Source organism: Pipistrellus hanaki, assembly GCF_964339955.1.
Source record: "Pipistrellus hanaki genome assembly, chromosome: 12".
NCBI classification, from domain to species: domain Eukaryota; kingdom Metazoa; phylum Chordata; class Mammalia; order Chiroptera; family Vespertilionidae; genus Pipistrellus; species Pipistrellus hanaki.
In genome coordinates, this window is record NC_140514.1 from 41,119,723 (window position 1) to 41,145,911 (window position 26,189).

The window sequence follows — 26,189 nt, forward strand, 5'->3', positions numbered from 1 at the left end:
TAGTTTAAATAGAAACATCTTTACTATGTGTTTCTAACACAGGATACATTGGTTAGCTGAATATGTTCTCACAGCTCCCACTTTCAATGTCTCTACAGTCTTTGCCATTGCAAGTCTGCTATCAGCTGCTCCTCTCTTCTTTGAGGCAGTGGGCTTGAGAGGTGAGGTGGGACAGGGTGGCCCCAGGAGGTTGGATGCAGGTTTCTAGGGCTGACAACGGGTATCACTGGAGTTTTAAATCCTACCAAGGGTCTCCAAACACAGGAGCCTTAACCAAAGCTCTGGTGGCAGTTGGAAGGGGGCGTCTGGCCCAGATCTCCTTTCAGGAGAGAACTGGTAGTGGGAGTGCAGCTGGCCGATGGCTGCCAGCTGCTGCACCTTCAGGACCCACCACGGTGTTTAAACACAGACCGCTCCCTCCCCAGAGAGCATTCAACAGTGACCGAGCAAGGGGAAGTACCAGGCTTAGCCACTTCTGCCAATGCAGGCCTTCTCAATGGGCACCCTTTGGCACTCTGAGGCTTTCTTAGAGCTGTCCTGCATCTGAGGCTCCTCCTGTCCACTTCTCCCCTCCCCCCTTTCCCTCAGGTGTTAGATCTGCACAGTGGTCTCAGCTTCCCCTGCCTATTCCAGCTTCCTCCCCCCTCTATCTTTCCCAGGTGGTTCTATTCATCAGACTCCTGCACCTCTAACTCTGCCTTGGGTCTGCTTCTGGGAGGACCTGAACTGACACAGCTCTTCTCGCAGGTGATGTCATTGTCACTTCAGACCATCCCACCTTATCTTCCCAGATTCCCACTTGGAAAGAGTTCCCACGTTTTGTCAACTCATTTTGCTGTGTGGTTAGGAGATTTCTAGATGTTGGGTTCCTTCCTTCTGACTATGCAAATCATTAGATTTCAGAGTACCATCCCATTCAGTCTCCTGTAGAGCATTGAGGATCCCTGGAGATGAGGCAGAGGCGTGAGATAGTCAAACACATACTTTATTTCTGCACGGAAATTCTTTCCAGGATCCCAGGCTGGAAAATGGGAACTTCAGGAATTCTCCCCGAAAGCCAAATCAGAGAGGTCAGCTTCCCAGCTCCCCTTTTCGAAGAAGTCCCCCAGTCCTTCCAAAAGAAAGGACCTTCCAGCATGTCTCAGCATTATGGTGTGTGTGTGGGGAGAGAACAAGAACTCCTGCCCTTTAAGTTCCTCCCATAGAGGCCTGTCCCCTCCCCACTTCACCACCAGTCACTACGGTTTGACTGTGAGTTCACGGTGTACATCAGCTCCTCTCTGTGAAAAGACTGAGGAGAAGAGGTTGGCACAATACAAAGAACACATTGACAGCAACTGAATCCCATAGTTTGGAAGTAACATAACAAAGACTGGCCCATGATGTCTTATATTCTATTACTACTGAACAGTACGCCGCAGAGAAACACTTAGAAGATAAACATAGGGTGACACATTTCTATAAGAACGAGCCCATGCAGTCATGGTGTTTCTCACGTGTGGGAGCTGATGACGTTTTTTACAAGTTACACAGGTGCTGGAGAGTGGGTCGGAGGAAGGCCTGCTGGGCTGGTTCAGAGGGGATGTTTGGCCATATTTGAAACTGCTCAGCACCCTCCCACCCTCCCTCTATGTGCAGTGATGAAGCTGTCAACCATGTCTCGCGAGGTCTCCTGGACTGCCTGGTGGCGTTCCTTAACGTGATCTCAGAGAACTCTCACTGCAAAAGGCTCTTTGAAGGTCTCAGTCCTTGGCTCAATTACACATATTAAGTCTTTAGAATCCTGGGAAGAATCAACTTCACAGCTGCCTCCATGCCTGCTGGTGGCCTCGACCGCCTAGGACTGCTTGGTTAGCTATGGCTCTAAAGAGTGAAAGGAGCCATGTATTCCCAGCTCAGGGCCAAGTCCAGAGCAGGTACTCAATAATTCTTGTTGAATTCAATTCCAACACAAGTCCTTGACACTTTCTTTTTGAGTTCTTCTCAGAATCATGCTGGTTCTCTATGACCCTTGGAAGAGAATTATCCACGCACAGCACAGTTGTTTGTTGGAAGTCTGACTAATGCTTTCATCACTGACTTTTGCAGTCTCTAAATTATGTCTTCCGTTCATATATCTGCACTGAGCTGGCTTTACTCAATTTATTTGATCCTTCCCATGAGGCTTAGAAGAGTATAGTTCTTGGGTCCTTCTGGCTTATACTGTTGCTAAACCCCACTATTTCCCCCCTCTGACCCCCATGGCCTGCCATGGCCTGGCAGAGTTAGAGCCAGCAGGGCTGGTGAGGCTGTAAGCTCTGTGGGCAGTGCTGTTTTCCTTCCATACCACAGATGCAGCACACATGCAGCCATTCTTCAAACAATAAGGAGGACATTCACAGATGTGACATGAGGCTTCTGCTTTCAGCCACAATGGGACAAAGCACGAATCTGGAAGACAGGAAGGTGCTGCATGCTCAGCTGATGGAAATCCCTAAGCTGTACTGGGACATAAAGCCTTAAGTTCATGGCTCTTGGAAGATGAACTATCCTGTAGGGTCAGTGTGTTGTCCCACTTCTTATAGACAGGCGGCCAGCAAAGCCATGGGGTCAGGAGGGGAGATTCAGAGAGTCTAAAGGGAAAATGCAAGGTGTCCTCTTCCCTGAGGTGCTGCTGCAGCCCCTTTGCTCATTGAGCATCTGAGCACATGTGGGATGTTACCGCAAAGCTGGTGCCTCTGTCCTAATACAACAAAAGGCCAGATCAGGGAAACCATGAATTGGTTTCCCTGATGTTATCTCCAGCTGCAGGCTCAGTCTGCTAAATCCTGGTGAAGAGATGCAGGCTTTGATACCAAGTCCTCCACTGTGTTAAAGGCTACAACCTTACTAGAGAAAAAAGTACTCACATTTTAGGATAAATCAGAATGTCTGATATGGGTGTGGACACATGGTTGCAGCAGTTGCTACTTTCCAGGAGTATTAAGTCACTTCACTCTCTTTTCCTATTCTTTCTGAAACCACCATTTTTTTGTGTGTGAAACAAACAAAAAATTCATGCTCATTAAACCATTGGAAATTTGAAGGGACACTTAGATGATCTCGTTCAGTCCCATAGTTTTACAAATAAGGAAAGAGAGGACTCTCCTGACTCTTGGTCCTAACAGGCATCAGCTGGTATCAGTGGACACAGTCTGCCTGCATCAGTTAGTTGCTCAGGGCAGTTCCTGGGGACACAATGCAGATGAATCTGAGGCTCTCAATCCCATGATGTTTAAATGCCCTAAAATATTGAGATGCCAAAAAAAGGGGTAGACTTTGTCTTCTTTTCACGGGTGCTCAGAAAACAGGGTTAAGTATCTCTTTCAGATTTTCTGTTGGTCCTTCGTTTGTTCACTCTATCAAAAGAAGACATCCACCAGCGAAAGGAGGGTAATCTGAGCATGACCGAGGATGGCTTCATTGAAGTAGAACAGAGACTCCAGGCAAACAGATCAGTTGGGTCTGTTGCTCCATTGCAGGATTCATCTGGAAATGAGTGCTCATTCGCAGACAAACTTTTTTCTAGAACCATGGAATGGACTGTAAAGGACATCAAGTCTAACCTTCCTATTTTACAGGCTCAGAGAAGTGATTTGCCTTGGGTCACACAGCATGGGATTGGCAACAACATGGAAGAATCCAGGTTTTTGGACTCCAGGATGGAATGTGTTTCCTAAACCATCCTGACCCCTTTCACAGGCGTTAGGGTGTTTCTGATGGTTTCCAGATCGAGGAGTTATCCATGCATGAAGTGAAACAAGACAAAGACGATGGTGGCTGCCTCTGTTGAAGGCCCAGGGCCTAGGAGAGCATGTTGGAGTAGAAGCTGAAGCTCTCCGACATGGTCTTGGACTCACTGCGAGAGGAGCCATTGGAGGTCAGGTCCACGGGTGAGGGCGTGGCCTTGGGGCCCTCCTCCAGTTCTTCCTCATGGTTCCCCACCACCGTGGAGACGGTGGTTTCCAGGCGGCTGACTTTATACACACTGCCCTGGGCCTGGAGATACCGGGTGGACTTCATCTCCAGCCCCTCGTAGTCGCCCGCACTGATGAAAGGGCAGCACCGGAAGGCATGCTTGAAGCCCAGCCGGAACCTGGAGGGAGAGAGGTGGAGAGGTGACCCTGGGGGATGGACAGCCTGCTTTCAGAGGGCCTTCCCACCTTTGTGTCAGCTCCTTAACACATGGATGCACCCAGGCTTGATGCTGTGTTATTATTTTTTAAATTAATTGAGAACTGGAGACAGGAAGGCCCAGAAGACATAAAGGTTGGTCATTAAAGTCAAACCCAGTACTAGAACCCAGGTTCAGGTGAAATATGTCTTTTCTGAGGACAGCCACTGAACTATGCTGCCTCCACTGGCGCGGGGCAACCAACTTTGGTCAACTCAAATCAAAGTAACACATTCACCGGGGTTTACTGTGTGAACTAGTTTTACTGCTAGTCACAGTGCAGTAAAAACACAAGAGTCAGTCCTTTCCTTCAAGTAGTTCATTGTCTGAAAGATGACTTTCTGCCAGTCAAGTTCATGTAGTATGCCTCATACAAGCTGAGTCCCGCTCTGACTCTGTCTCTCTGTCTCCATGCACAGCCCCCCTGTGAAATGATTCACTGGGCAGTGTGAGTAAACTCTTAGGCCACAAACTGGATTCAACTTGTGGGCCGACTTTGTTTACAGCAACCACAGAGGGTTTTTTCTTACCTGCACCTCCCACCCCCATTGACTTAGATGCCAGTGTTTAAAAGTAAGAAGATACCACACAACAATATGGATTTCTGGTTCCTCTTGGGAAAGAAAAATATGTGCACTCTGGTCTTATATTCTTGCAATGGTGATAATCAGCAGGGACTGAGTAATGTGGTGATTAGTTTGCTGCAGGTCCCACCACTCTTTCTTGTCTCACAGCCAGGTTTGGTCATGTAGGTTGTTTGTTTGGTGGTTATAAAGACAGATGGTTTTGTGGCCCCTGGGGAGAGTCTGGGGATGGGATCCTCACCGGTCATTGAGGCAGCAGTAGATGATTGGGTTATACATGGTGGAGCTCATGGCCAACCACATGATAGCCAGGTAGAACTGCTGAATAAACTTCTCCAGGTAGATATCTGGGTTGATGTAGGGCAGGAGAAAGAAGATGTGGAAGGGCAGCCAGCAGACGGCGAAAGTGCACACCACAACGATCATCATCTTGACCACCTGGCAACAGGGTAGACAGGTGAGGCCAGCAGCACACAATCCTTTTCTCATGGCTACTTTCTCTCTCCTCCTCCCCCTCTCACAGCCCACAGTGCAGTCTGGGAGGAGAAGTACTTATAATAAACCTTTTTTGAGGAAGAAGAAGGACCTTTTCTATGTGGCACCAAAGGGCTGGGTTATATCAATGGTTCTCAGAGTGCGGCCCCAGGACCAGTGTCAACACCACCACTTGAGACCTTGTCAGAACGCAAATTCTTGGACCCACCCAGACTTATCAAATAAGAAACTCTGGGGATGGGACCAGAGTTTCTTGATTGACAAGTCCTTCCTTCCAATGATTCTGATGCACAATCATGGCCAGAATCACCGTGTTATATCATCCTCTGGGCAATGGCTGGAGAAGCCAAGGGAGATCAGATTAATGAGCCATGGGGAACAGGTGTTCAAGAGGGAAAGACCCAGGAAGAGGGAAGCACCAAAAGTTAGAGCAGTGAGTTAGGGCAGGCTTCTTGCTTGGAGTATCAGCGGGAAGGAAGGATAAGGAATAGGATTTGGACAGCTGTCCAAGAGAGCATCTGCTGTTTAAAGGGGACTTACAAGGTTTTAGGAACACTGGGGGATGTGACCTTTCCCTCTTTCCCCCCAAACTCAGTGAGAACTACCTCTCCTCCACATAGTGAAATGCTATGCAAAGATGCACTGAAAAAAATAAATAAATGAGAAAGCTCTTTATATATTGATTTAAAAAATATATATATTTTAATGATTTTTTACAGAGAGGAGGAAAGAGGGATAGAGAGCTAGAAACGTCGATGAGAGAGAAACATCAACCAGCTGCCTCTTGCACACCCCCTACCGGGGATGTGCCCGCAACCAATGTACATGCCCTTGACTGGAATCGAACCTGGGACCTTTCAGTCCGCAGACCAACGCTCTACCACTGAGCCAAACCGGTTTCTGCTATATATTGATTTTTTTAAGGTCTTTTGACTATTAAGTAAAAAAAACAAAGTGAAGGGCAGAAAGTGTGTGCTTACTATTTGCATAAAAAAGAAGAAAGAAAATAATTTACATTTATTTGGCTTATAAATGCATTATAATATCTGGAAGAATTAATAATAAATAAATACCAATGGCTACCACAATGAGTGTGTGCATTAGCATGGGAACTGGTGGGATCCTTTTCATGGTAAAACTCATATATATTTTTTACTTTCCATTTTGAAATACTTTACGACTCCCAAGAAGTGCAAACACAGAACAAGAGTTCTCAGGTTCCTCCTGTGACATCATCTTACCTTACCATACCATGTGATCAAAACCAGGATACCAGCCTTCGTGTCAGGCTAGAAACTAAACTACAGACGGTGTTTGGATTTTGCCTGTTTTTACACACACACTCCTTTTTTGGGGTGTATGGTTCTATGAAATTTTATCACATGTACAGATGAGCTGCAAACCCGGCCACAATCAGGATACAGAGCTGCTCCGTCGCTCCATCACCACAAAGATGCTCATGCTGTGCCTTTATAAGGCAGCCGCTCCCCCACAGGAACCCTCCTAACCCCTGATCTGCTCTCTACCATCATTGTGTTGTTCCTTTTTGATGTTTGCACCAAGTGAATGTATTACTGTGCCAAACTTTAAATAAATACTAAAAAGGGGACTGAATCACTCTTTAATGCTTTTGTAAGTTAGTGTGTGTGTGTGTGTGTGTGTGTGTGTGTGTGTGAATGTCTTGACAGGTTGCAGTTCTCTTAAGGTGCAAGCAAGGCCATGCTTGTACAGGCAGACCTACGTTTCCAAAACATTGAAAAAGGATGCCTTCCTTCTCCCTCCATTGCTGTTCCCTGGATTCAAGGATGTTTTGTGCCTGCTGAGCCTGAGCCTCCTGAGGCTCTGGGGCCCATAGGCTTGTGAGCCTGTTGCCTGTGCAGGCGTGGGTTCGGTGCGTCCTGCCCCTTGCTCACCTTGCGTTTAGCAGAGACTTGCTCGTGATAACGGTCAGAGGAGTCCCCGGGGATCTCGCTGGCCCACAGCGTGATTCCTACGATGGTGTACGCATAGCCGATCACCAGCAGGGGGAGGAAGTAGATCAGCACAGGCACGCAAATGTGGTACCTGCAACAAGGCGGATGGGAGGGGTCATTCTAAGAAACAACAGGGGTGGTGGAGGCTTGACAGCTGCCTTTCTCAGCGTTTGCCATTAGTTAGTTTGGATGATAAGACACACCAAAGGGAGGCTTGCCAGTTACAGTGGGTGAGAAGGTGATATATTAATGGATAATCGAGGGAAAGGGTATCTCTTCAACTTTGTTTTTCTAGTGGACTTTTTCCAAAGTGATGGTTCCTGTTCAGATTGAAAAAAGAAGAATAAATATTGATTAAAGAGAACTGGATCCACTGTATACCCATGGCAATTTTAGTTTATATTAAGTTCAATCTTGCTGACATTCTCCCTCAAAAAAAAAAAAAAAAAAGTATGCAACCCCAGGCATCATTCATATAAGTATATACTCTAGAAAGAAGGAGATGATTGTCCCTCGCTGACCATACTTTTCAGATGACACTTAGGCTGGATTTTGGTGCAGGGATGCAGACCAGCTAGTACCCTCAGAGGAGAACCGCCCTAATTCATTCTATATGACAAATGGAGTCACAGATGTAAGAATAATTAGCTTGGAGGATAAAGAGAAGACTTATCCTAGCTTAGGATTGTTCGGAAAAAGCCACAAAGTCTGGTTCTTAAAAGTGTATTTTCAGATGGAAGCTGCCTGCCTGGGTCCCTGAGTCATCACTTGGAGTTTTTATGGCAACTGACTTGAGTTTGACTAGTCATGAGCAAGAAATGACCCTGTGCTGAGTTAAGTCAGTGAGATTTTGGGGGTTTGCTACAACTGCATAATTTATCCTGTTCTGTTTCAGACAAGACTCCTTCTAAGTAGGATCTTCACATAGGTTTTTTGAATTTTGAGAAAGGATGTTTTCCTCAGGGAGTCGTTGGCATGTCTGGCTAGTTATAGCCCTTTCCCCTGATGTGAGTTTAATGAAGAGGCTCAACATTTCTAATAGCAATCACAATAACTGGGGGGCTTACTCTGTGCTAATAATGTCAGTGACAATATTCACAGCATTCATAGAAATGGGAGTTTGACCTCACTGAGGGGCCAGCACCATGTCAAGCACGTTGCTAGCCTTATCTTATTAATCCTGAGAACAAGCGATTGGGTGGGAACTATCATGTCCCATTTTGTAGAGGAGGAAGGCAAAGTTTAGGAGTTAATTAAATAGTGTAAATTCATACCTGGTAAAAAGAGGAGTTGGGATTAGAATACAGACGCCAGAACCATCTTCTTGTCACTGAAGACAATTAACCCAAGGATATTTTCTTCCATTCTGTTGATGTTTATTCTCTACAGTGAAATTTTCCCAATAAGAATAACTCACTTATTCAATGTCTCCTTTACTGACACTCCATTCCTTTTCAACCACTTCTCAGCAAAGCCCCACAGTTTAATATTCAAAGCCAGTTCTCTGAATATTAAAATGTGCAACTTGAAGACACTTTAGGAGTTTTTAAGTAACAAACCACAGATTTAGCAAAGCAGCGAGCTGAGTGCATCCATTCTGTGCAGTCTCACCAGTAGTTCAAAGCCCCTCTGTATTGTTACTTCCTTCGGGAGCCTCCTAAATCCTGCTCAGAGAAACTCATTTTACAAAGAAAATACCCTATCCAAAAGATGTCTAAGTCATAAAAAATTCTAACTGACCGTAGGCCAAATGAATGACATTCCATAATTTAAAAACATGAAAATGAATACATTTATTTCCCCTTGACACCTTTCTGGACAGATTTTACTATATCCTTGTAGCTAATTGGAAGTAGTTCTGTTCTTTTATTTCTTGCTGAAATTATTATTTTGGAGAGCTGCTCAGTGAACCCAGTGAAATCTTATTTTGTGCAGCTCCATGCATTTATTGGCTCTTGAATCTGATATTCTCCAGATTCCTGCCAGGCAGGATTTTCTCGGTTCTCAGGATTAATATGTGTCTCAGGGGGAAGGGACGAGGGGTCAGGGATGCGCCAGAAGTGAGCCAGAGGAAGCGTCAGGAGTGAATGCAAGAGGCAGTGACAGACTGGACTGCTAGGTTCCTCCTTGATGAGACGTGCATTGATTTTGATCAGTAAGTCCTGCCAATGGACTTTCAGAAGAAATGTGCATGCAACAGCTGTGTGTCTTTGTTCCCTCCGGCTTAATCCTCTAAGCAGCAAGGGGCTTGACACATTTCACAGGATAAACTTGTTGAATACAGCCCCCAAATCCTGCAGAGTCTCCTGTCCTCAATGCCTTCATGCTCACTAATCCAGGTTCACTTAGGGCTCACAAGGCTGGATTCACCTCATCGTCCAAGCAGCAGTTTCAGTTTCTGAAATCATCCTCAGCATTTGACATGAAGATAGATATGCTTATTAAATAGTACCTAGGGTGTCTTCTAATGAACTTCATGGAGACTCTACAGTAAGTGCCATGGGGTGGGGAGGCCAAGAGGGCAGGGATCTGGGTTCCCTACTTTCATTCTATGAGACAGCTCTGCTTTGCTGGGTTTATATATTGACTTTCTGTGAATAATTTTGTTTGGGAGTGGTGTTGGAAGATTTCAGCTGTTACAGAGAGGTTGAAGGTCGTTGATGGAATTCCAGCCCCCTTTCAATGCATAAGCCCTCTCTGCAATATCTATCTTATATAATAAAAGGTAATATGACTGAACAGCAGAATGACTGGAATGCCTGTGGCCCATCACCCCAGCTGGCCTACTCCCGATGGCCCCCATCAGGGCAGGCCAGCTGGACCCCACCAGTGCATGAATTCGTGCACCCAGCCTCTAGTATGTCATAATTTTCTTTTAAAATATATTTTATTGATTTTTACAGAGAGGAAGGGAGAGGGATAGAGAGTTAGAAATGTGGGAGAGAGAGAAACATTGATTAGCTGCCTCCTGCACACCTCCTACTGGGGATGTGCCCGCAACCAAGGTACATGCCCTGGACCAGAATGGAACCCAGACTCTTTAATCCGAAGGCTGATGCTCTATCCACTGAGCCAAGCCAGTTAGGGCAATATCATATTTCTATCTTTTCTTGAACACCCCCTGTTGTGAGTAATGCTCACCTGTCAGAATTCAAATAACAGACTCGGAGACAGAAGTATGGCAAAAATGAGACGTTTAATACATTCTTGCAAGAGTGGGTGTCTGGTTGTACAGGGACACACAGAACAGCAATCATAGGTTATTTATCCCCTAGGGTGCAAGAGTCCCTCCTCCAGTTCCTCACTGGCCGAGTCCTATGGGGTTAATAGTTTCCTCATATGTCACCTAGGTCTTATTGTCTCTGGCTGGGCCATTTAAAAAAACAGGCTAAGGCCTTTTCTAGTTGTCTGTACCTCCCCCTGTCTAGTTGAGGCTGGCACGAGGTGTTTCATCCTGGGTGCCTCGGGGGTTTCCATCATGATGCTAGCTCACGTACACGCTTCTTCTTTCTTCTATCCTCTTCCCTCCTCCCTACATTCTGTTTGCCCTGGGGAAATTCAGTAACCGTTTCCATTAAAAGTTGACTATTTTGAAGATGGATCACAGAGGCCTATTTCCTACACCTGTGACACGCTATTACTAGCTATAAAGCCAGCTCCATTAGGGGTACTCTGCAGCTTGTTAGTGATGCATGCTCTCAGGCCCCACCCTGATGGCTCAGATAAGAGTGCGCATTTTTAACAAGACTACCTGTTGATTTGTGTGCAGGTTCAAGTTTGTAGCTTGGTGCTCTCAATCGTGGCCGCACATTGGAATCACCTGGGGAGCGCTGAAAAATTCCTACCTGTGGATGCATGACAGGGCTTCTCATTAGAATTGGTCCGCAGCGCAGATCAGGCATCAGAGTTATAGAAGCTCTGCTGGGGATTCTCCGTGCAGCAGGGCTGAGTCACTGTCATTGAGCCTCCTGCTGCTGGCTGTGACTGACACCTTCCTCCTCAAACCGAGTGAAAACCTGCGCCCTGTGGCATTCACTACTTCATCCGAGGTCACGAGCGACCAGCTGAAGCCACCTTCTGGTCTTGCAAACTCAAGGGACCGTGCCCTTCCTCAGAGCCCTCTTCCCATCTTGGCCTTCTCTGCCATCCCTCCTTTGACACCTCTGAGCAGCCTCATCCTCTTACTCTTTCTCCGGCCACCCCCAGGCTGTCTCTTCTTCAAGCACGATGCCAGATACCTGCTTGACTTTTTACTTCCAGCAAAAACATTATCTTCTCTGCTGATAAACAGGGTTTCTTTGTAGTAAAGGAAAGCAAAACCCATGGATTTCTTCGTTCACTTTTACTTCCAGACTTTAGAGCTCAATCCCAAATCCCTGGCAGTGCGGTTGGAGGTGACCTACTAATGAATAATTATACACCTGACCTTGTGCTTGGGGCTGGGGATGCAGAAGGGAATCCCTTGGTCTTTTCCCAGGAGTTTAGCCTGTGGTGGAGACAGAGAGGTGATTGACAGTAGGTATCTCTTCAAAGGGAGTGGAGACATTGAGGAGGGGTGTCAGGGGCCTTTATTAGTATATATAAAATATAAAAAATATATAAACATGTAAAAACTTAAAAACTACCCTGAGATACAGTAGGTGTTTTGTTACTACGTGAAGAGAGAGTAACGAGAACGCAGAAGTGAGACTCTCATTCAGGCTGACGAGGGGAGCTTCCTGGAGGAGGTGCTGCCAGGCCAGACCCCAGTATGGAAGCAGGAGGCCAGTGCTCCTGGTAAGGAAAACAGCAAGTGCAAAGGCCCAGGTGGGGCCCTGGCATGCTGAGCGTGCGGTGGTGCGGCTCAGATGGAGGAAGTATGGCTGTGAGGAAGTATCAGGAGTCTTGGCCAGAAAGGTGGACAGAAGCCAAATCAAGAAAGGCTGGAGAGTTTGTAGTTTATTTCAAAGTTTATGGGAAACCATGAAGCAGGTTTTTTTGTTTTGTTTTTTTTTAAATGTTTTTATTGATATTTATTTTAGAGAGAAAAGAAGGGAGAGGGAGAAAGAGAAACATCGATGGGAGAGAGAAACAATGACCAGCTGCATCCTGCACTCACCCAACCGAGGTTCAAGCCCGTACCTTTTGATGCACAGGACGATGTTTCAGCCAACTGAGCCACACCAGCCAGGGCATCGAAGTAGTTTTAAACAGGGAGGTGACGTGATCAGACACGTGTGCTCTGGCCATGGCGGGACATGGATGGAAGTGGGCAAGGCTTGAGCCTCTAGGATGTGGTGTAGGGATTGAGGCAGGAAGTGGCAATGACCCAATCCAGGGCCAAGGCAGAATGGACACATGGGGAGGGGAGAAGGGCCTCCAGGGGCTGTAACTGGGAGGAAATGCTGGCTGCTCTGGGGCAGTTTACCCCATCAGGGAGGCTGACTGTTGCTGGTGTGGGACCTGGGAGGAGGAGCAGGCCTGTGGGGCTTCTGGCCATGTGAGGGTAGGCGGCTGGATGGCCGGATCTCGCTGGAGCTGGGATAACAGACTGAGGCTGGAGATTGGATTTAGATGAGAGCCCTCAGGTGTCCCCAGATCATGAGAAGACAAGGAGCTGCAGGATGGTGAGGTGGAGGCCTGGCTCATGGCAAGGAGGTTCCAAGCCCAGGGCGCGAGGGAAGAAGAATGGTCATGGCTGGGGCAGGAGCGGGGAAGAGTCCAGGCTGTGGAGCTGTCCGAGGGGAAGGAGGATAACTGGAGTTTGCTCCATGATTTTGGAAATGGGAGGAGGTCAGGAGCGGATTCAGTGTTAATGGGTGGTCAGAAGCTAGAGCACTGGCTGACAGGTGAAAGGGAGGAAGCAGAGGCAGTGGGCGATGAAAGGGAGGGGGCGAGCCACAGTTAAAGGAGGACATGTGTCTGTGTGAAAAGGTGGGGAATGAACCCTCCGAACCCTTCCCAGCTCGTCACCCATTCTATCCTGTTATACCCTGTTTCCCCGAAAATAAGACAGTGTCTTATATTAATTTTTTTTTCTCCCAAAGTTGCGCGAGGTCTTATTTTCAGGGGATGTCTTATCTTTCCATGTGCTAGGTCTTATTTTCGGAGGATGTCTTATTTTCGGGGAAACACGGTAGTGATGTGAACAGCACATGCCCTTCGCTCTGTTCTTCAGAGATGGGTCAGGATCACACCTCTGCCAACTGCATCCAGCATAAACGCTGGGCAGCAATGCCCTGCCTCCCGCCCCAGTTGGCCTGCCTCAGGCCAGATGGCCAATCAAGACAGACTGCTGAGGCGCATTATTTAATTCATGGAAATACTGGGTTCACAAAATCCCCACCCCACTTAGTGCTGCCCCCTGGCGGTCCACAGGGCTCCCTCAGGCGAACAAGACTGGAAATAAAGCACACAGCTTCCTGCAGTCACTGTCAGAAGGTGGTTGTGTTCTTCTCCAGGCTCCTCTCTACTTTCCCTGCTTGATTGGATGACATCATCCTTGGAGGCATAGACCCACGGTGTTCCTCTCTACCCGCTTCACAGAGCGGGCACCAAGGAAACACTTCGTGAAAAGACATCATCTCAGGCATCGAAGGACATTAGGATTCTCCCCTGGTCCACCCCCCAGCCCGCAAGCAGTCTCCCTGCGGGCTCCTCCAGGGGAATGTGCGGGCACCTGCTTGAATGCAGGCCCTGCAGGCAGAGAGCCTGGAGGCCTGAGCACTTCTTACTTTGTCATTTTAAATTTATCTATCTATCTATCTACAATATCTATCTATCCTACCTGTCTGTCTGTCTATCTATCTATCTATCTGCCTACCTATCATCTATCATTCCAGGATATTTTTCCATTGATTTTCAGAAAGAATGGAAGGGAGGGGGAGAGACAGAGAGAGAAACTTCGATGTGAGAGAGGCACATTAATTGGTTGCCTCCTAGAGGTGCACCAACCTGGCCAGGATGGGGATCGAGTTTGCAACTGAGGTACATGCCTTTAACCAAAATCAAACCCGAGACTCTTTAGTCTATGAGCTGATGCCCTATCCACTGAGCCTGGGACTACTTCATTTTTTAACCAATAGTTTTCTCTCACAAATTCTATCTACTCACTGTGGACTTGAAACGATAGACAAGCATGAAAAGAAAACCTTCAAAATGTTTTATAATCCAATCACTCAGAAATAAAATTCTGATGAAATTAATTAATATCTTCCTCTATCATTATGCACACATTTATATGTGTACATACACAAACATACTTTTGATTACTTTATAAACTTAACATTATGTCACTACTTTTTTTTTTAGGTCAATAAATACATTTCTATGACAAAATTTCTAATGACTGTAATAATCTGTTTTATGGAGATTATTTGGCCAGTCTCCTAATTTGGACATTTGAATTATTTACTATGTTTTTAATATTTAATTAATGCTATCATTAAAATCAAATATATGTCTTTGCTCTCATTCTTATTTGCCAAGAATTAATCGGTTGGAATGAAGTATATTTAAGGTTTGGTGTGTATTGTCATTTCTCAGAAAATAGATGCCAATTTCTACCACGTCCAGCGCTGTATGCAGTTTCCCTGTCCTCCGCATGGCTGCTCTGGGCATCAGCATGTCTTTAGTCTTTGACGGCGTAATCATTTATGCATGGCTACTTACTTTCATTTAATATTCTCGATCCACTGTAAATTGAAAGTTTACAATTATGTTATTTAGCCATTGTCATGTCTTTTGTGACTTGCCTGCTTGGATAACTGACTCAATTTACACTGGGGGTGTTCATGTTGCCCTTATTAATTTGCAAGGACTGTTTGTGGCTTCTATCATATTATACCTACAACGGCCCTTTCCATGCCCACATCACGAAAACAGGAGCCTAGAAGTTCCTGTTTATTTATTTGATTATTTGCATTTAATTGTTTAGTCTCTCAGGGGTTTACTGGGTGAGAAACATGAGAAAATGCTCCATGTTATTTTCCTTCAACGATTGCTTACAAATTTCCCAGCACCACTGCTGGACGCACCATCCTTTCCTTGCTGATTTGAAGTTGCACTGGTACCTTATATATTCACATATACTCGTATACTTGGCTCTGCTTCTCAGCCTTTGTTCTGTTTCTTTGATCTGTTCTTCCTTTCTGGTGCCAGATCTGCACATTTCCATTGTTGTGGCTTAGTAGTACATCTTTCATCCACGGCAGTAAAAATGTCTTATTATTTTAGTCAATTCCAAAGAATGAAATATCTCCAGACCTGCACATTTCTTAAGAAGAGGATCAGGGGATAGATTTAGTAATTTGGAGCCAGGCTGTGGAGCTGGCTTCCCAGAAGATATCAGATGGAAAATTCCCTGGCCTACCCCAGCAGCGACGCTCAGGCTGAAGTGTAGCTGTGGATGCCATTGATCTGCCCAGAGCCTATGTCCTTGCTTTAGATTCTTTATTGATCAGCACGCTCAGGCAAAGACAAAGGCCCTCAGAACGCTGGGTGGCCAGGAATGGCCCCAGAGTGTGAAAATGCTCTAATAAGAGGTCTTCAAACCCTGGACTCCAGTAGAAGACACTCAACTCCCTCACCCACACCCCTCCTTCCTCCAGGTTGCTTAGGGCAGGGCAGGGGTGGTGGTGGAGGCAGGTGGCTGGACCAACACTGAAATTTTTATTTGGTGGGTGTGTTAAGAGAAAAACAAACTCTGAAGTGTAAAGCTTCTGCAGGCATTGCATTACCAAGATAGAAGAATACATTAGATGGCTGGTTGGCTTGGCTGAGGACATTATTGTGTTTTGGGATAAGGGAGGATAGGCTAGAAGCATAATTTGGGGTGGGGTGAAAATGCTAAATTGACCTCTATAAGGAAAAAGGAATTAAGAGTACCAGATAACAAGGAAGAGAGCTAGAAAAAGAGAGAGAGAGAGAGAGAGAGAGAGAGAGAGAGAGAGAGAGAGAGAGAGATCTCAACTCCCAGGGTTGAAATGAAATCAGGGGCTTGTAAAAGAACACAGCCAGTAAGAAACTTCCTGTGGTGAGGACTGCTCAATATACTGTAAGGAACAGTGGTGCCTGAGAGTAAATTCAAAAACCATACGATCCTATCATATGTGTAATTCTCCAATTTCTCTAATCACACCCCAAATCTTCCATAGGACATACCTCAGCCAACGACTCCATGTCAGTGGGGCTTTCGGGACATGAAGGAGGAAGACTGGCTGAAGCCAAGTGGACCGGCCAGAGATGGTGGTGACCACAAAGTTCGCATGGTGAGTACCTTGGGTTGCATAGGGGCTGTAGTGAAGAGGGAGACCTTGTCTAAAAAATCAGGGAGACAGTGAGGGAGCCCCTGAATCTGCACTCTGCTCCCTGGTCAATGTTTCCAGTTTGACAGATGACATATCATCATCATCCCCATGGTGGTTCTGGACGCTCCAACCAGCCACAGGGCCAGATATTGAAGTCTTGAATAGACAACCGCCACCAGGTGGCGCCAAACTGCAGCTGGCACCTGGCCCCATCAGAATGTATTATTTCATTTAGGTTGCTGGCACTTCAGTACCCCACCAATAAAGCAGCATGAATTTTATATGCTTACATGCATTGTACACTTCACACCCCACCCCAAACTCTTCCGGTGTCACTCTGCTGTTTTCCAGTATGTACGTTGGTCCAGTCCTTACCAACGTAGCATGAGCTTTGCAAACTTCCTTATTACAATCCATTGAGAATAAGACTGCATTTTGCCTGTGACATGTTTTCCTGATTTTCACACCCACCCTCATCCCCTCCGGATAGCTCTTAATTCTATTGTGTTAGGCTCTGCTGAGGCTGGGATAGCGGAGTATCACTGCAGTGGGACACTCCTTGTGGGGAGAGCAGCCAGGGACAAATCTGGAGGAGTTGCTGCAGCCTGTGATGAGCAGTGAGCCGAGGAGAGCTCAGACATGCACAGCACTGATGCTCATACTCTATCATTCTCCTGAGCACTTAAAATGTGGTTAATTTGGGCTGACCAGCATGGCTCAGTGAACCACGAGGTCACAGTTCATTTCCCAGTCAGGGCACATACCTGGCTTGGGGGCATCCCACTGATGCTCTCTCACCATTTCTATCTCTCCCTCTGCCTTCCCTTCCCCTATGAAATCAATAAAAATATATTAAAAATAAAACAAAATATGGTTCCTTTTGGTGAGGTATTGTTTAACAACTGCTTCTATCAATGCCAACTGATATCAGGAAGCATTTTCTGATATACGTTGAAGCATAAATGTGAATGTTGGTTGGTTTCATACTTCTTCTAGTCCCCTAGGTCTGAAAAAGCACTTCAAATAATAAAAAAATAATTCTAGTCACAATAGCCTGTGACTGCTAACCATTTATGTCCCCCAGTCTGGATGCAGTGTCCAGACTCATGGTGCTCGTGTCCTGAAGGTAATTCCTCCACACAAGGCACATCTTAGTTCAACACCCACAAATACTAGTAGATAGCCTGATAATGGCCTGTTCCCTCCCCACCCCCCTTTTTTTGATTAAATATTCTTCAGAAGAAATCTGGTATCAAGTGTGGTACAACTGTAACAGCCACTGGCTTGCAGAAAATGTAGAAATTGCACATTTTCTATGTGCTGTAGTTTCATTATAAAGGTATTTCTGGAAAGTGGATCTGACTTCATCTCATCACCTCTGGGACTTGAGGTAAGAGATAGAGATTGCTAACCTCATTTTAAATTGAAAAATTAAGGTACAGAAAAGGTAATTGCCTTGTTGGAGTCACTCAGGGTTGAAATGGGAATAGAAAACAGATCTCTCTTTTACTCTTTAAGCCCTTCGCATCTCTTCGTCTTTTTGCTCAGATGAGCTCAGAAAGAATGCTATGAGTGGGGAAACAACTATACCAAGTCCCAAAATTGTCCATGGCATTTAATAATGGCAGATAATTTACTGAAAAATAGCAGGCCCAGAATTCAATTCCAAGCGTGACTTGGAAGGTGGCCAAGTCTTGGATTCCAGTTTATGTCTGGATTCATTAATGTATTTCCACAGCCTTTTCCTCTCTTAAAACCGTGAGCCCAGAGAAACCCTTGCTTAGCTGAAATATGTGAGAAAGACAAACACCCCACTCTTTGTTCTCAGCCAATGGTTTCTCAACACGAACAATAGACCACTATGCCGTCAGCCACACAGGCTGCCAGTCTACAGCTTCCATTAGCAAATTGAGCAATGCAATTTACATCTCACAAGGAATTATCATGGAGACTTCATTAATCAATGTGAAGTCTGCGATGAGGTGTGTGCAGGAAGACAAACACTGGTAATGTGGGAGTGTTGACAGTTTTCCGAACCTCCCCAGAGCTGCCCAAATTGAATCTTGTAGTGTCTGAAGCATCTTTCACGCAATCTTCTTCTCTTACTAGAAAGGTGTCTTTATTGATGGGAGAAAAGCTAAGCTGGTCTATACAATAGAGACAGAAAGTCCATGTGGCTGGATGTGGAAAGGAGATTTTCACTGGGGATGGTGGGAGGGAAACAGCAGTAAGTAAGAAATAAGCAGAGGCAGAATTTTTTTGTAGTTATGCTGTGGACAATTGTTTTGGGTATCTTTAATAGAGTTTCTATTTTATTACTTTTGCCTATTAAACTAGGCTTCCTGAACTTGACTCTGACAGAGTCAGGGTGTCGAACTCAATCAGAGAAGGGGCCAAAATCTAAAATCCAGCCTAAATCGCGGGCCGAATGGTTTACTGAACAGTCATAAACTGACAATGTCATAAACTGACAGCGGAGTGCAGTGATGACAGCGCGGTGCGGGCCACATTGCAAGGCCTGGCGGGATGGATTTGGCCCGCGGGCCTTGTGTTTGACACATTTGGATGATGAATCAAGTAGGTTTCAGCTTTATGAGGGCTGCATTATTAGCAAAGTTACCTGTTCCACCTGGGGGCCAGCCCTCTGTCGAGGCCGCACCTTCAGTCATGGGTGAGGGACATGCGGAAGAAAGAGCTGTATAGTTGCCTCCAGGCCCCACCCATTCAGCCCCTGGATTGTTCATGAACCCCAACTTTGTGCTAGATTCTGGGGACATAGTGGTAAATAAAGAAGACATGAAATCTGCCATTGATAAGCTTATAGTGGGGAAGACAGATTATAAAGAAATCTACCAGCAAATAAATATAAAATCATAAGTGAGTTATGCACATAAAGCAACAAAGGAAAGTGGCGGTAGGGAATCTCCAAGACTCTGATGAGGTGACCTGAAGATCAAGGCAGCCATGTGAAGGGTGTATAGGGTAGGTGGCCTATACAGAGACAAGAGCAGACACAAGGCTCTGAGGTCTGAATGAGCTGGACACATAGGAGGAGCACCAACAGGACAGTGTGTGTGTGTGTGTGTGTGTGTGTGCGTGTGTGTGTGTGTGTGTGTGTGTGTGTGTGTAGATAGACTAGATTCATTTTAAGGAGTTGACTCCCAATATTGTGGCAGTTAGTGAGTCTAGAACCTGTAGGGCAGGAGGCAGACTGGAAACTCAAGTAGGTGTTGATGTTCAGTCTTGAGGCAGAATCCTTTCCTCTTCAGAAAACCTCAGCTTTTGCTCATAAGGCCTTCAACTGATTGGATGAGGCTCACACACATCATAGAGGATGATCCGCTTTCCTTAAAGTCAACTCATTATAAATGCTAATCACATCTACAAAATACCTTCACAGTGTTTGACTAGCTGACACATAAAGGTCACTCCACCAGGCACAGCTTGGTTGGAGAGAGCTAGGAAAATTCAGAGACATAATAGGCAAGGCATGCAAATAGAAAAGGGTGTAAAGGTAAGGGGTGCCCCCAGCCACGGTGTCAGACCCAGTCTTGCAGCCCTTTCTCTTAGTAAGGACTCCCAGTCCCAACACAATAATGATTGCATTGGTAAAAGTTAAAGGGACTTAGTGAAAGAGTAGGGACTTAGTGAAGATAGCATCTTGGTTAAAATGGTAATCCTCTGTGGTGATGATCCTGGTATAAGGAGTGTACATGTGCCTTTTATTAGGTAATTAAATATTCCTTGTGATGGTCCTTAAAGGAGTTAAATGGATAGATGGTCCATGCTTATCAATATAGCTTATCACAGTTGGTCACCTGACTGCAGTAGTATTTATCAGGCTTATCCACTCTACAGCTATTCCTCCCCCTCCTCCACTCCCATCCAGCATTCCACACTGTGCTCTTTGGAAGAAAGTCATATGCGTGGTCCACACTTAAGAATCAGGGAGTTATGCTCCCCTCATTGAAGGCGGAGTGTCTATATAAATTGCTTGGAATTCCTTTGCATGAGAGATTTGCCTGTTCTTCATTGTTTATTTATTTATTCAATCCTTTTTATATGGATCAATATAGACTCATGTATATTTATTATATACTGTGGGTCATAATGCAATACATTTACTTTCATTGCTCTAGCTTTGGCCATTGGAAGCTCTTTTGATTGTTGCCTGTGTGTGTATATATATTTCTTGAGCTCTTTTTTTCCTTTTGAGAAATATAAGGTGAATTTATCTTGTAAATTAACCAGCTCTGTCCTTGAATCAGCCATTTCCCCAGGAGCCCTGGTTCCTTTTAGTGGAGAATAGTATGAGAAATTAAGATCTGGGCAGTGAGTGATAGAGAGCCTGGTTAACTTTTACCAATGCAATCATATTTATGATGTCATCCCCCCACCAACTCACACAAGTACCCCACAGAGTGAGTGAAATCATCCTACTCTCCATAAGATGAGACTGCCCTGCAAAGATCATGCAGCAGACCTTGAACTGGACCCCAAGTCTCACAACTACGAACTTCAAGTTTTTTTCCAACCACACTTGCTTTCTGCACTCTGTCACTCCTCCATGCCTCTGGGTAAGTTTCATCAGTTCAAGACTTACCACTCATTTAATCCTCACAACAACCAGTGAAGATGGATGCTATCTTTTTTTTTTTTTAATATATTTTATTGATTTTCCACAGAGATGAAGGAAGAGGGATAGAGAGCTAGAAACGTCGATGAGAAAGAAACATCGACCAGCTGCCTCCTCACACCCCCTGCCGGGGATGTGCCTGCAACCAATGTACATGCCCTTGATCGGAATTGAACCTGGGACCTTTCAGTCTGTAGGCCGATGCTCTATCCACTGAGCCAAACCGGTTTCGGCAGATGCTGCTATCTTATCTCTACTGTGCAGGTGAGGAAGCTGAGACAAGGGGAGGAAGGTAGTTTGTGCATAACTGCACATGCGTTGAGTGGGGGTGCTGGTGTCACACATGGACCCTGGTCCCCTGACTCCACAGGTTCCACTGCGGGGACCACAAACAGTCACCCACAGGTTCAATGAGCTCACCACCTATTTCTATATGATTTATGAGTTAAGAATGGTTTTCAAATTTTTAGATGAATGAAAAAATCAAAAGGAGAATATTATTTCATGGTATGAGAAAATTATGTCATTCAAATTTCAGTGTTCATAAATAAAATTATCTTAGAACAGCTATGCCCATTCATGTAAGTATTGTCTGTGGTTGCTTTGCTGCTTCAATGGTTGAGTGGAATAGTTGTGACAGAGACTAAAGGACCTGAAAAACTTAAAAAATATATTTACTCCCTGGCTCTTGAAACTTGTTGGCCCCCATTCGGTTGCACTGCAAAGGGAAGGGGATGAGTTACAACCATTACAGAGGAGAGCAGTGGTGCCAGTGCTGTGCCTTCAGTGAACTTACTTATGCCCATGGGATGTTCTTCCTTCTTCTGGCACCAACCCAGCTCCTACCCTTCAGGGTTTGTCTCTTGATACTCTGAGCTTCTCTGGGCTAGTCTGGTCTTCATAATCCTTCCAGTGGATCTCCCAGACCACTTAACATTTCTTAGGTTTTTATTTGTTTGTTTTAAAATATATATTTTTATTTCAGAGAGGAAGAGAGAGTGAGAGTGAGATAGAAACATCAACGATGAGATAGAATCATTGTTCAGCTGCCTCTTGCCTGCTCCCTATGGGGGATTGAGCCCACAACCCGGGCATGTGCCATTGACCTGAATCAAACCTGGGACCCTTCAGTCTGCAGGCTGAGCTCTATCTACTGAGCCAAACCTGCTAGGGCCACTTAGTTTTTGATTACTTGGTGCCTTGTACAGTTCTTCCGAGTCATCTGCAAGCTCCTTGGATGCAGAGACCAGGAGTATTTCTCTTCTCCACTCCCTACATGACCAACCACAGATTATGTTTTCCTAAAACCCAGCTTTGACCATTGATACAAATGCCTTCCCTGTTCAGGCTTCCAACCGCCTACCAGATGAAGCACACACTCCTTAGCATGACATTCCAAGCCCTCTGTTATATAATCCTCACCCTTCATTCCTACTACCTAACTAGTGCCCAGATTCATGTTGGGAACATAGTGGCTGCTCAGGAAATGTTCCCTCCTGTTCCATACTTGGCTTTCTCTTATGCTCTTACCACATTGGAAGAGAGCTGGGAACAGACCAATGGATTTGACAATAACGAGGTCACTCATGAGCAATTGCAGTGTCAGGATGCGACAAAAACCAGAAAGCAGGAACAAAGGAGTGTGTCAATGAAAATAATAACTACAGCAAGCAGAGCACAGATATTTGTGCTGAGAAGGAAGGGTGCATTCACTGTTTAGGCTGGGGAGAGCGTTGCATGGATTTGTGGGTGAGAGACAATAGCTCAATGGCAATGTAAAGAGGGAGTTAGCCAAGGACAACTCAGAAGGAGCAGGGAGAGCACTCAAGAGCAGAAAGGGAGAGAAAGGAAAGGGAGGAAAGAAAGGGTTGACTTTTTGGTTTTTTTTCAGTGAGGTTATCATGATTCATCTGCTGAGTCAAGGACACAAGACAGGATTAGAGATCTGAGGAGACCGACCACAGGAAGGCAGCTGATGACATCAGTAAGAGAAGTTCTGGAAGGTTGCCAAGTAGCATGAACTAATATGGCCATATTAGCATGGTGTCCTGACTTTTGCTAGCATTCCTGGGAGACCCAGGTGGAAGAGGGGAAAAAAATACAAGGGGAATATGAGGGGATTAAGATGTCTGGGTGATCTCCGGGAGGCTGCCGAATTGGAGGGACCTCGGCCAAGCATAAAAGATAACAGCAACTTGGCCAACTTTTGAACCTGCCAGAGGCAGGAGAGGAAAAGGAGGTGATTTGAGCCAACTCTCAAAGCAGTATTCAAGTAGAAACCTAACCTCTCATACAAAGATAAAATATAGACAGACCACTCAGGATGCCCCTGAAGAGGTTCGGAACCGTGACTTCAGAAGAGAATTAGAAGAGAGAGAGAGAGTTGCTGCAAGAGAAAAGAATAGAGATCGTCCAACTCGAGAACATACAACCTCCTCTTCGGTGTCAAAGAAGCCTCGACTAGATTCCTGCTGCCAACCTCGATGCAGATGACCCTTTAACAGATGAGGAAGATGAAGATGAAGATTTTGAAGAGGAGAGTGATGACGATGATACTGCAGCTCTTCTTGCAGAACTAGAAAAAATTAAAAAAGAGCCGAAGAGCAAGCCAGGAAGGAACAAGAACAAAAAGCTGAAGAAGAAAGAATTCGTATGGAAAACATTCTGAGTGGAAACTCTCTCCTTAATCTCACTGGCCCATCCCAGCCTCAGGCCAACTTCAAAGTTAAAAGAAGGTGGGATGATGATGTTGTTTTCAAGAACTGTGCTAAAGGTGTGGATGACCAGAAGAAAGACAAAAGATTTGTTAATGATACGCTGTGATCTGAATTTCACAAAAAGTTCACGGAGAAATATATTAAGTAGTACAGTTTTATGTGCTTAATTAAAGACTATAAAATGTAAATGATCAAAAAACAAACAAACAAACAAAAAAACAACAACAAGGGGAATATGAGGTGGAAAAGCTGAGGTTGGACTTGAGCCCTGGAGACCACTGAAAGCCATGGGAACAATGGTTTGGTGAATATTTCTTCAGCAACCTTTCATTTGGCACCAACTGAAGTTTAGGCAATTATCATGTGTTACCCTGCTTAATGCCCACACTATTTTGGGAAGGTGGGGTTTACTGATCTCAACTCTGCAATTAAATTTAAGGTTCAGAAATTCCTTGACTAATATGATTAGAGCTTGGATTTAAATCCTGATTCTTAATTTTTTTTTCATTATACCATTCTGCTTCATGCTATGGAAATGGTCTCTCAAGAGGCTCCAGGGTACCACAGATTAGGGGGATAAGTGAAGCCTTAAAGGGCTCAGACACTGTTTAGCACCCCCATTTCTATCAAATTACAAATCCTTCCTCATTGTGACACCATTCAGGTAATCCCTCCTGGTCTGCCCAGTCATGTGGCTGGTGCTTGAGCTCTGCTGAATGTCTTCATACCGCAGAGACCTGAGGGTGCCCACCTCGGGGGACCTTGGGCAGGTGGATGGAGCGGACCATTCTTTGCTCTCCCCTCTGTCCAGTCCCAGGATATCAGGACAGAAAAGGGACCAGGAGGGTCCAATCTGAAGAGCCCTTTGCTCTTCACTGTGGCTCCAGAAAGAACCCTGCTATGGACTGAACATTTGCGTCCAAATTCATGTTAAAACTCTAACCCCTAAGGGGGTGGTATTAGGAGGTGGAGCCTTTAAGAAGTAATTAGGTCATGAGGGTGGAGCCCTTACAATGGGATCAGTGCCCTTATAAGAAGCATCACGAGAGATGATTTCTCTCTGACACTTGAGGACGCAGCAAGATGGCGGCCATCTGCAAACCAGGAAGAGGGCTCTCACCAGGCTCAGAACTGGCTGGCACCTTAACCCTGGACTTCCCAGCCTCCAGAACCGTGAGAACTAAATGTTCTTGTTTAAGCCACCCAGGCTGAGGTATTTTGTTACAGCAGCCTGAGCTGATTAAAAAGCCAGGTTTACTCCAGACCCTGAGTACAATTCTCTGGTGAAAACCTATTTTGTTGCCAACTTGACAATAACAACAAAAAATGTTTTGAAGAATAAAAAATAAGGCAGCTTCCTAGGTCTAGAAGGAGATGGACGAGAGATTTTTCTCCCGCCATATGAAAACCTATCTGCTGCCTTCCATCTCCGTGGCAGTTTTTCTCAAACAGAACATGGTTTGTAAAAAAGAAAAAAAAAATCATCGTGGGCATGATATTTTATAAAATTGAACTATGGCTGACATACAACATTATATTATTTTCGGGTGTACCACAGAATGATTCAACATCTAACTTATAGCGTGATCACCCACTAAGTCTAGTAACCATCTGCCAGAGCACAAAGTTATTACGGCATTATTGACTATATTTATGTTCAGGCTGAACATTACATCCCTGTGACTTATTTGTTTCATAACTGGGAGTTTGTATCTCTTATTACATTTCATCTTTTCCACCCATGCCTATCCCCTTCCTTCTAACTGTAGGTATGCTTTTTAAAATATCTATTCAAGGGTCCTATCACAGAGATTCAGAGAAGGGCTTGGGAACATGGATTTTAACAAGTGCCCCAATGATTATGAGGCAGGTGGCCCCTCCTACATGGGGAGAAAACAGTGCTCTAAGAGGGAACCAAAATCCACTGCTTAAAACAGCTGAAGTTTGGATGGCGACTCATTTAGGGCAATCGTCCAAATTCCTTCTCAGAGGCAGACTCGCCAGTGAATTTTGCTGCAGCTTGAAAAAAATGGGTGTCTCTGGTGCTCAAAGATGTCTCTGGGGATAGCTGGCTTGTTGGGACCCCACAGGGACTCCACAAAGGGCATTTACCTTATTAAGTTTTTTCCAGCACTGGGGCTGCCCCAGGGCTTGAGCCCCAGAACCTTCCTTTGTCAGTGTGCACAGTCTGGGAGGCACTGGCATGCAACCACATTCCCAGGAACCTGATTTGTAAACAATTTTAAGGGAGAAATGCGACTGCTAAGCAAACTGGATGTTGGTGCTGGTCAATCGATAGGCTGCA

At 45.3% G+C, this 26,189-nt stretch overlaps 1 protein-coding gene, 1 long non-coding RNA gene and 1 pseudogene across 12 annotated transcripts in view; 2 read left to right on the top strand and 1 right to left on the bottom strand.

Annotated features, from left to right (window-relative positions):
* The window catches only part of LOC311631350, a 741,950-nt gene that overhangs the window by 391,583 nt on the left and 324,178 nt on the right, over window positions 1-26,189 (top strand). The gene's annotated exons all lie outside the window — the stretch shown is intronic.
* Window positions 974-26,189, bottom strand: part of TACR1 (tachykinin receptor 1) — a 131,913-nt gene continuing 106,697 nt past the window's right edge. The window contains exons 3-5 of the mRNA XM_084901380.1: window positions 7,185-7,335; window positions 5,018-5,214; window positions 974-4,114 (exon numbers count right to left, since the gene is read on the bottom strand). Of these exons, the coding sequence (XP_084757506.1) occupies window positions 3,823-4,114; window positions 5,018-5,214; window positions 7,185-7,335 (640 nt within the window). The 3' untranslated portion in view covers window positions 974-3,822. The remainder of the gene's footprint in view (window positions 4,115-5,017; window positions 5,215-7,184; window positions 7,336-26,189) is intronic.
* Window positions 16,424-24,032, top strand: LOC311631112 (spliceosome-associated protein CWC15 homolog; annotated as a pseudogene). The gene is made up of 2 exons: window positions 16,424-16,492; window positions 23,352-24,032. The product of its transcript is annotated as a spliceosome-associated protein CWC15 homolog (transcript).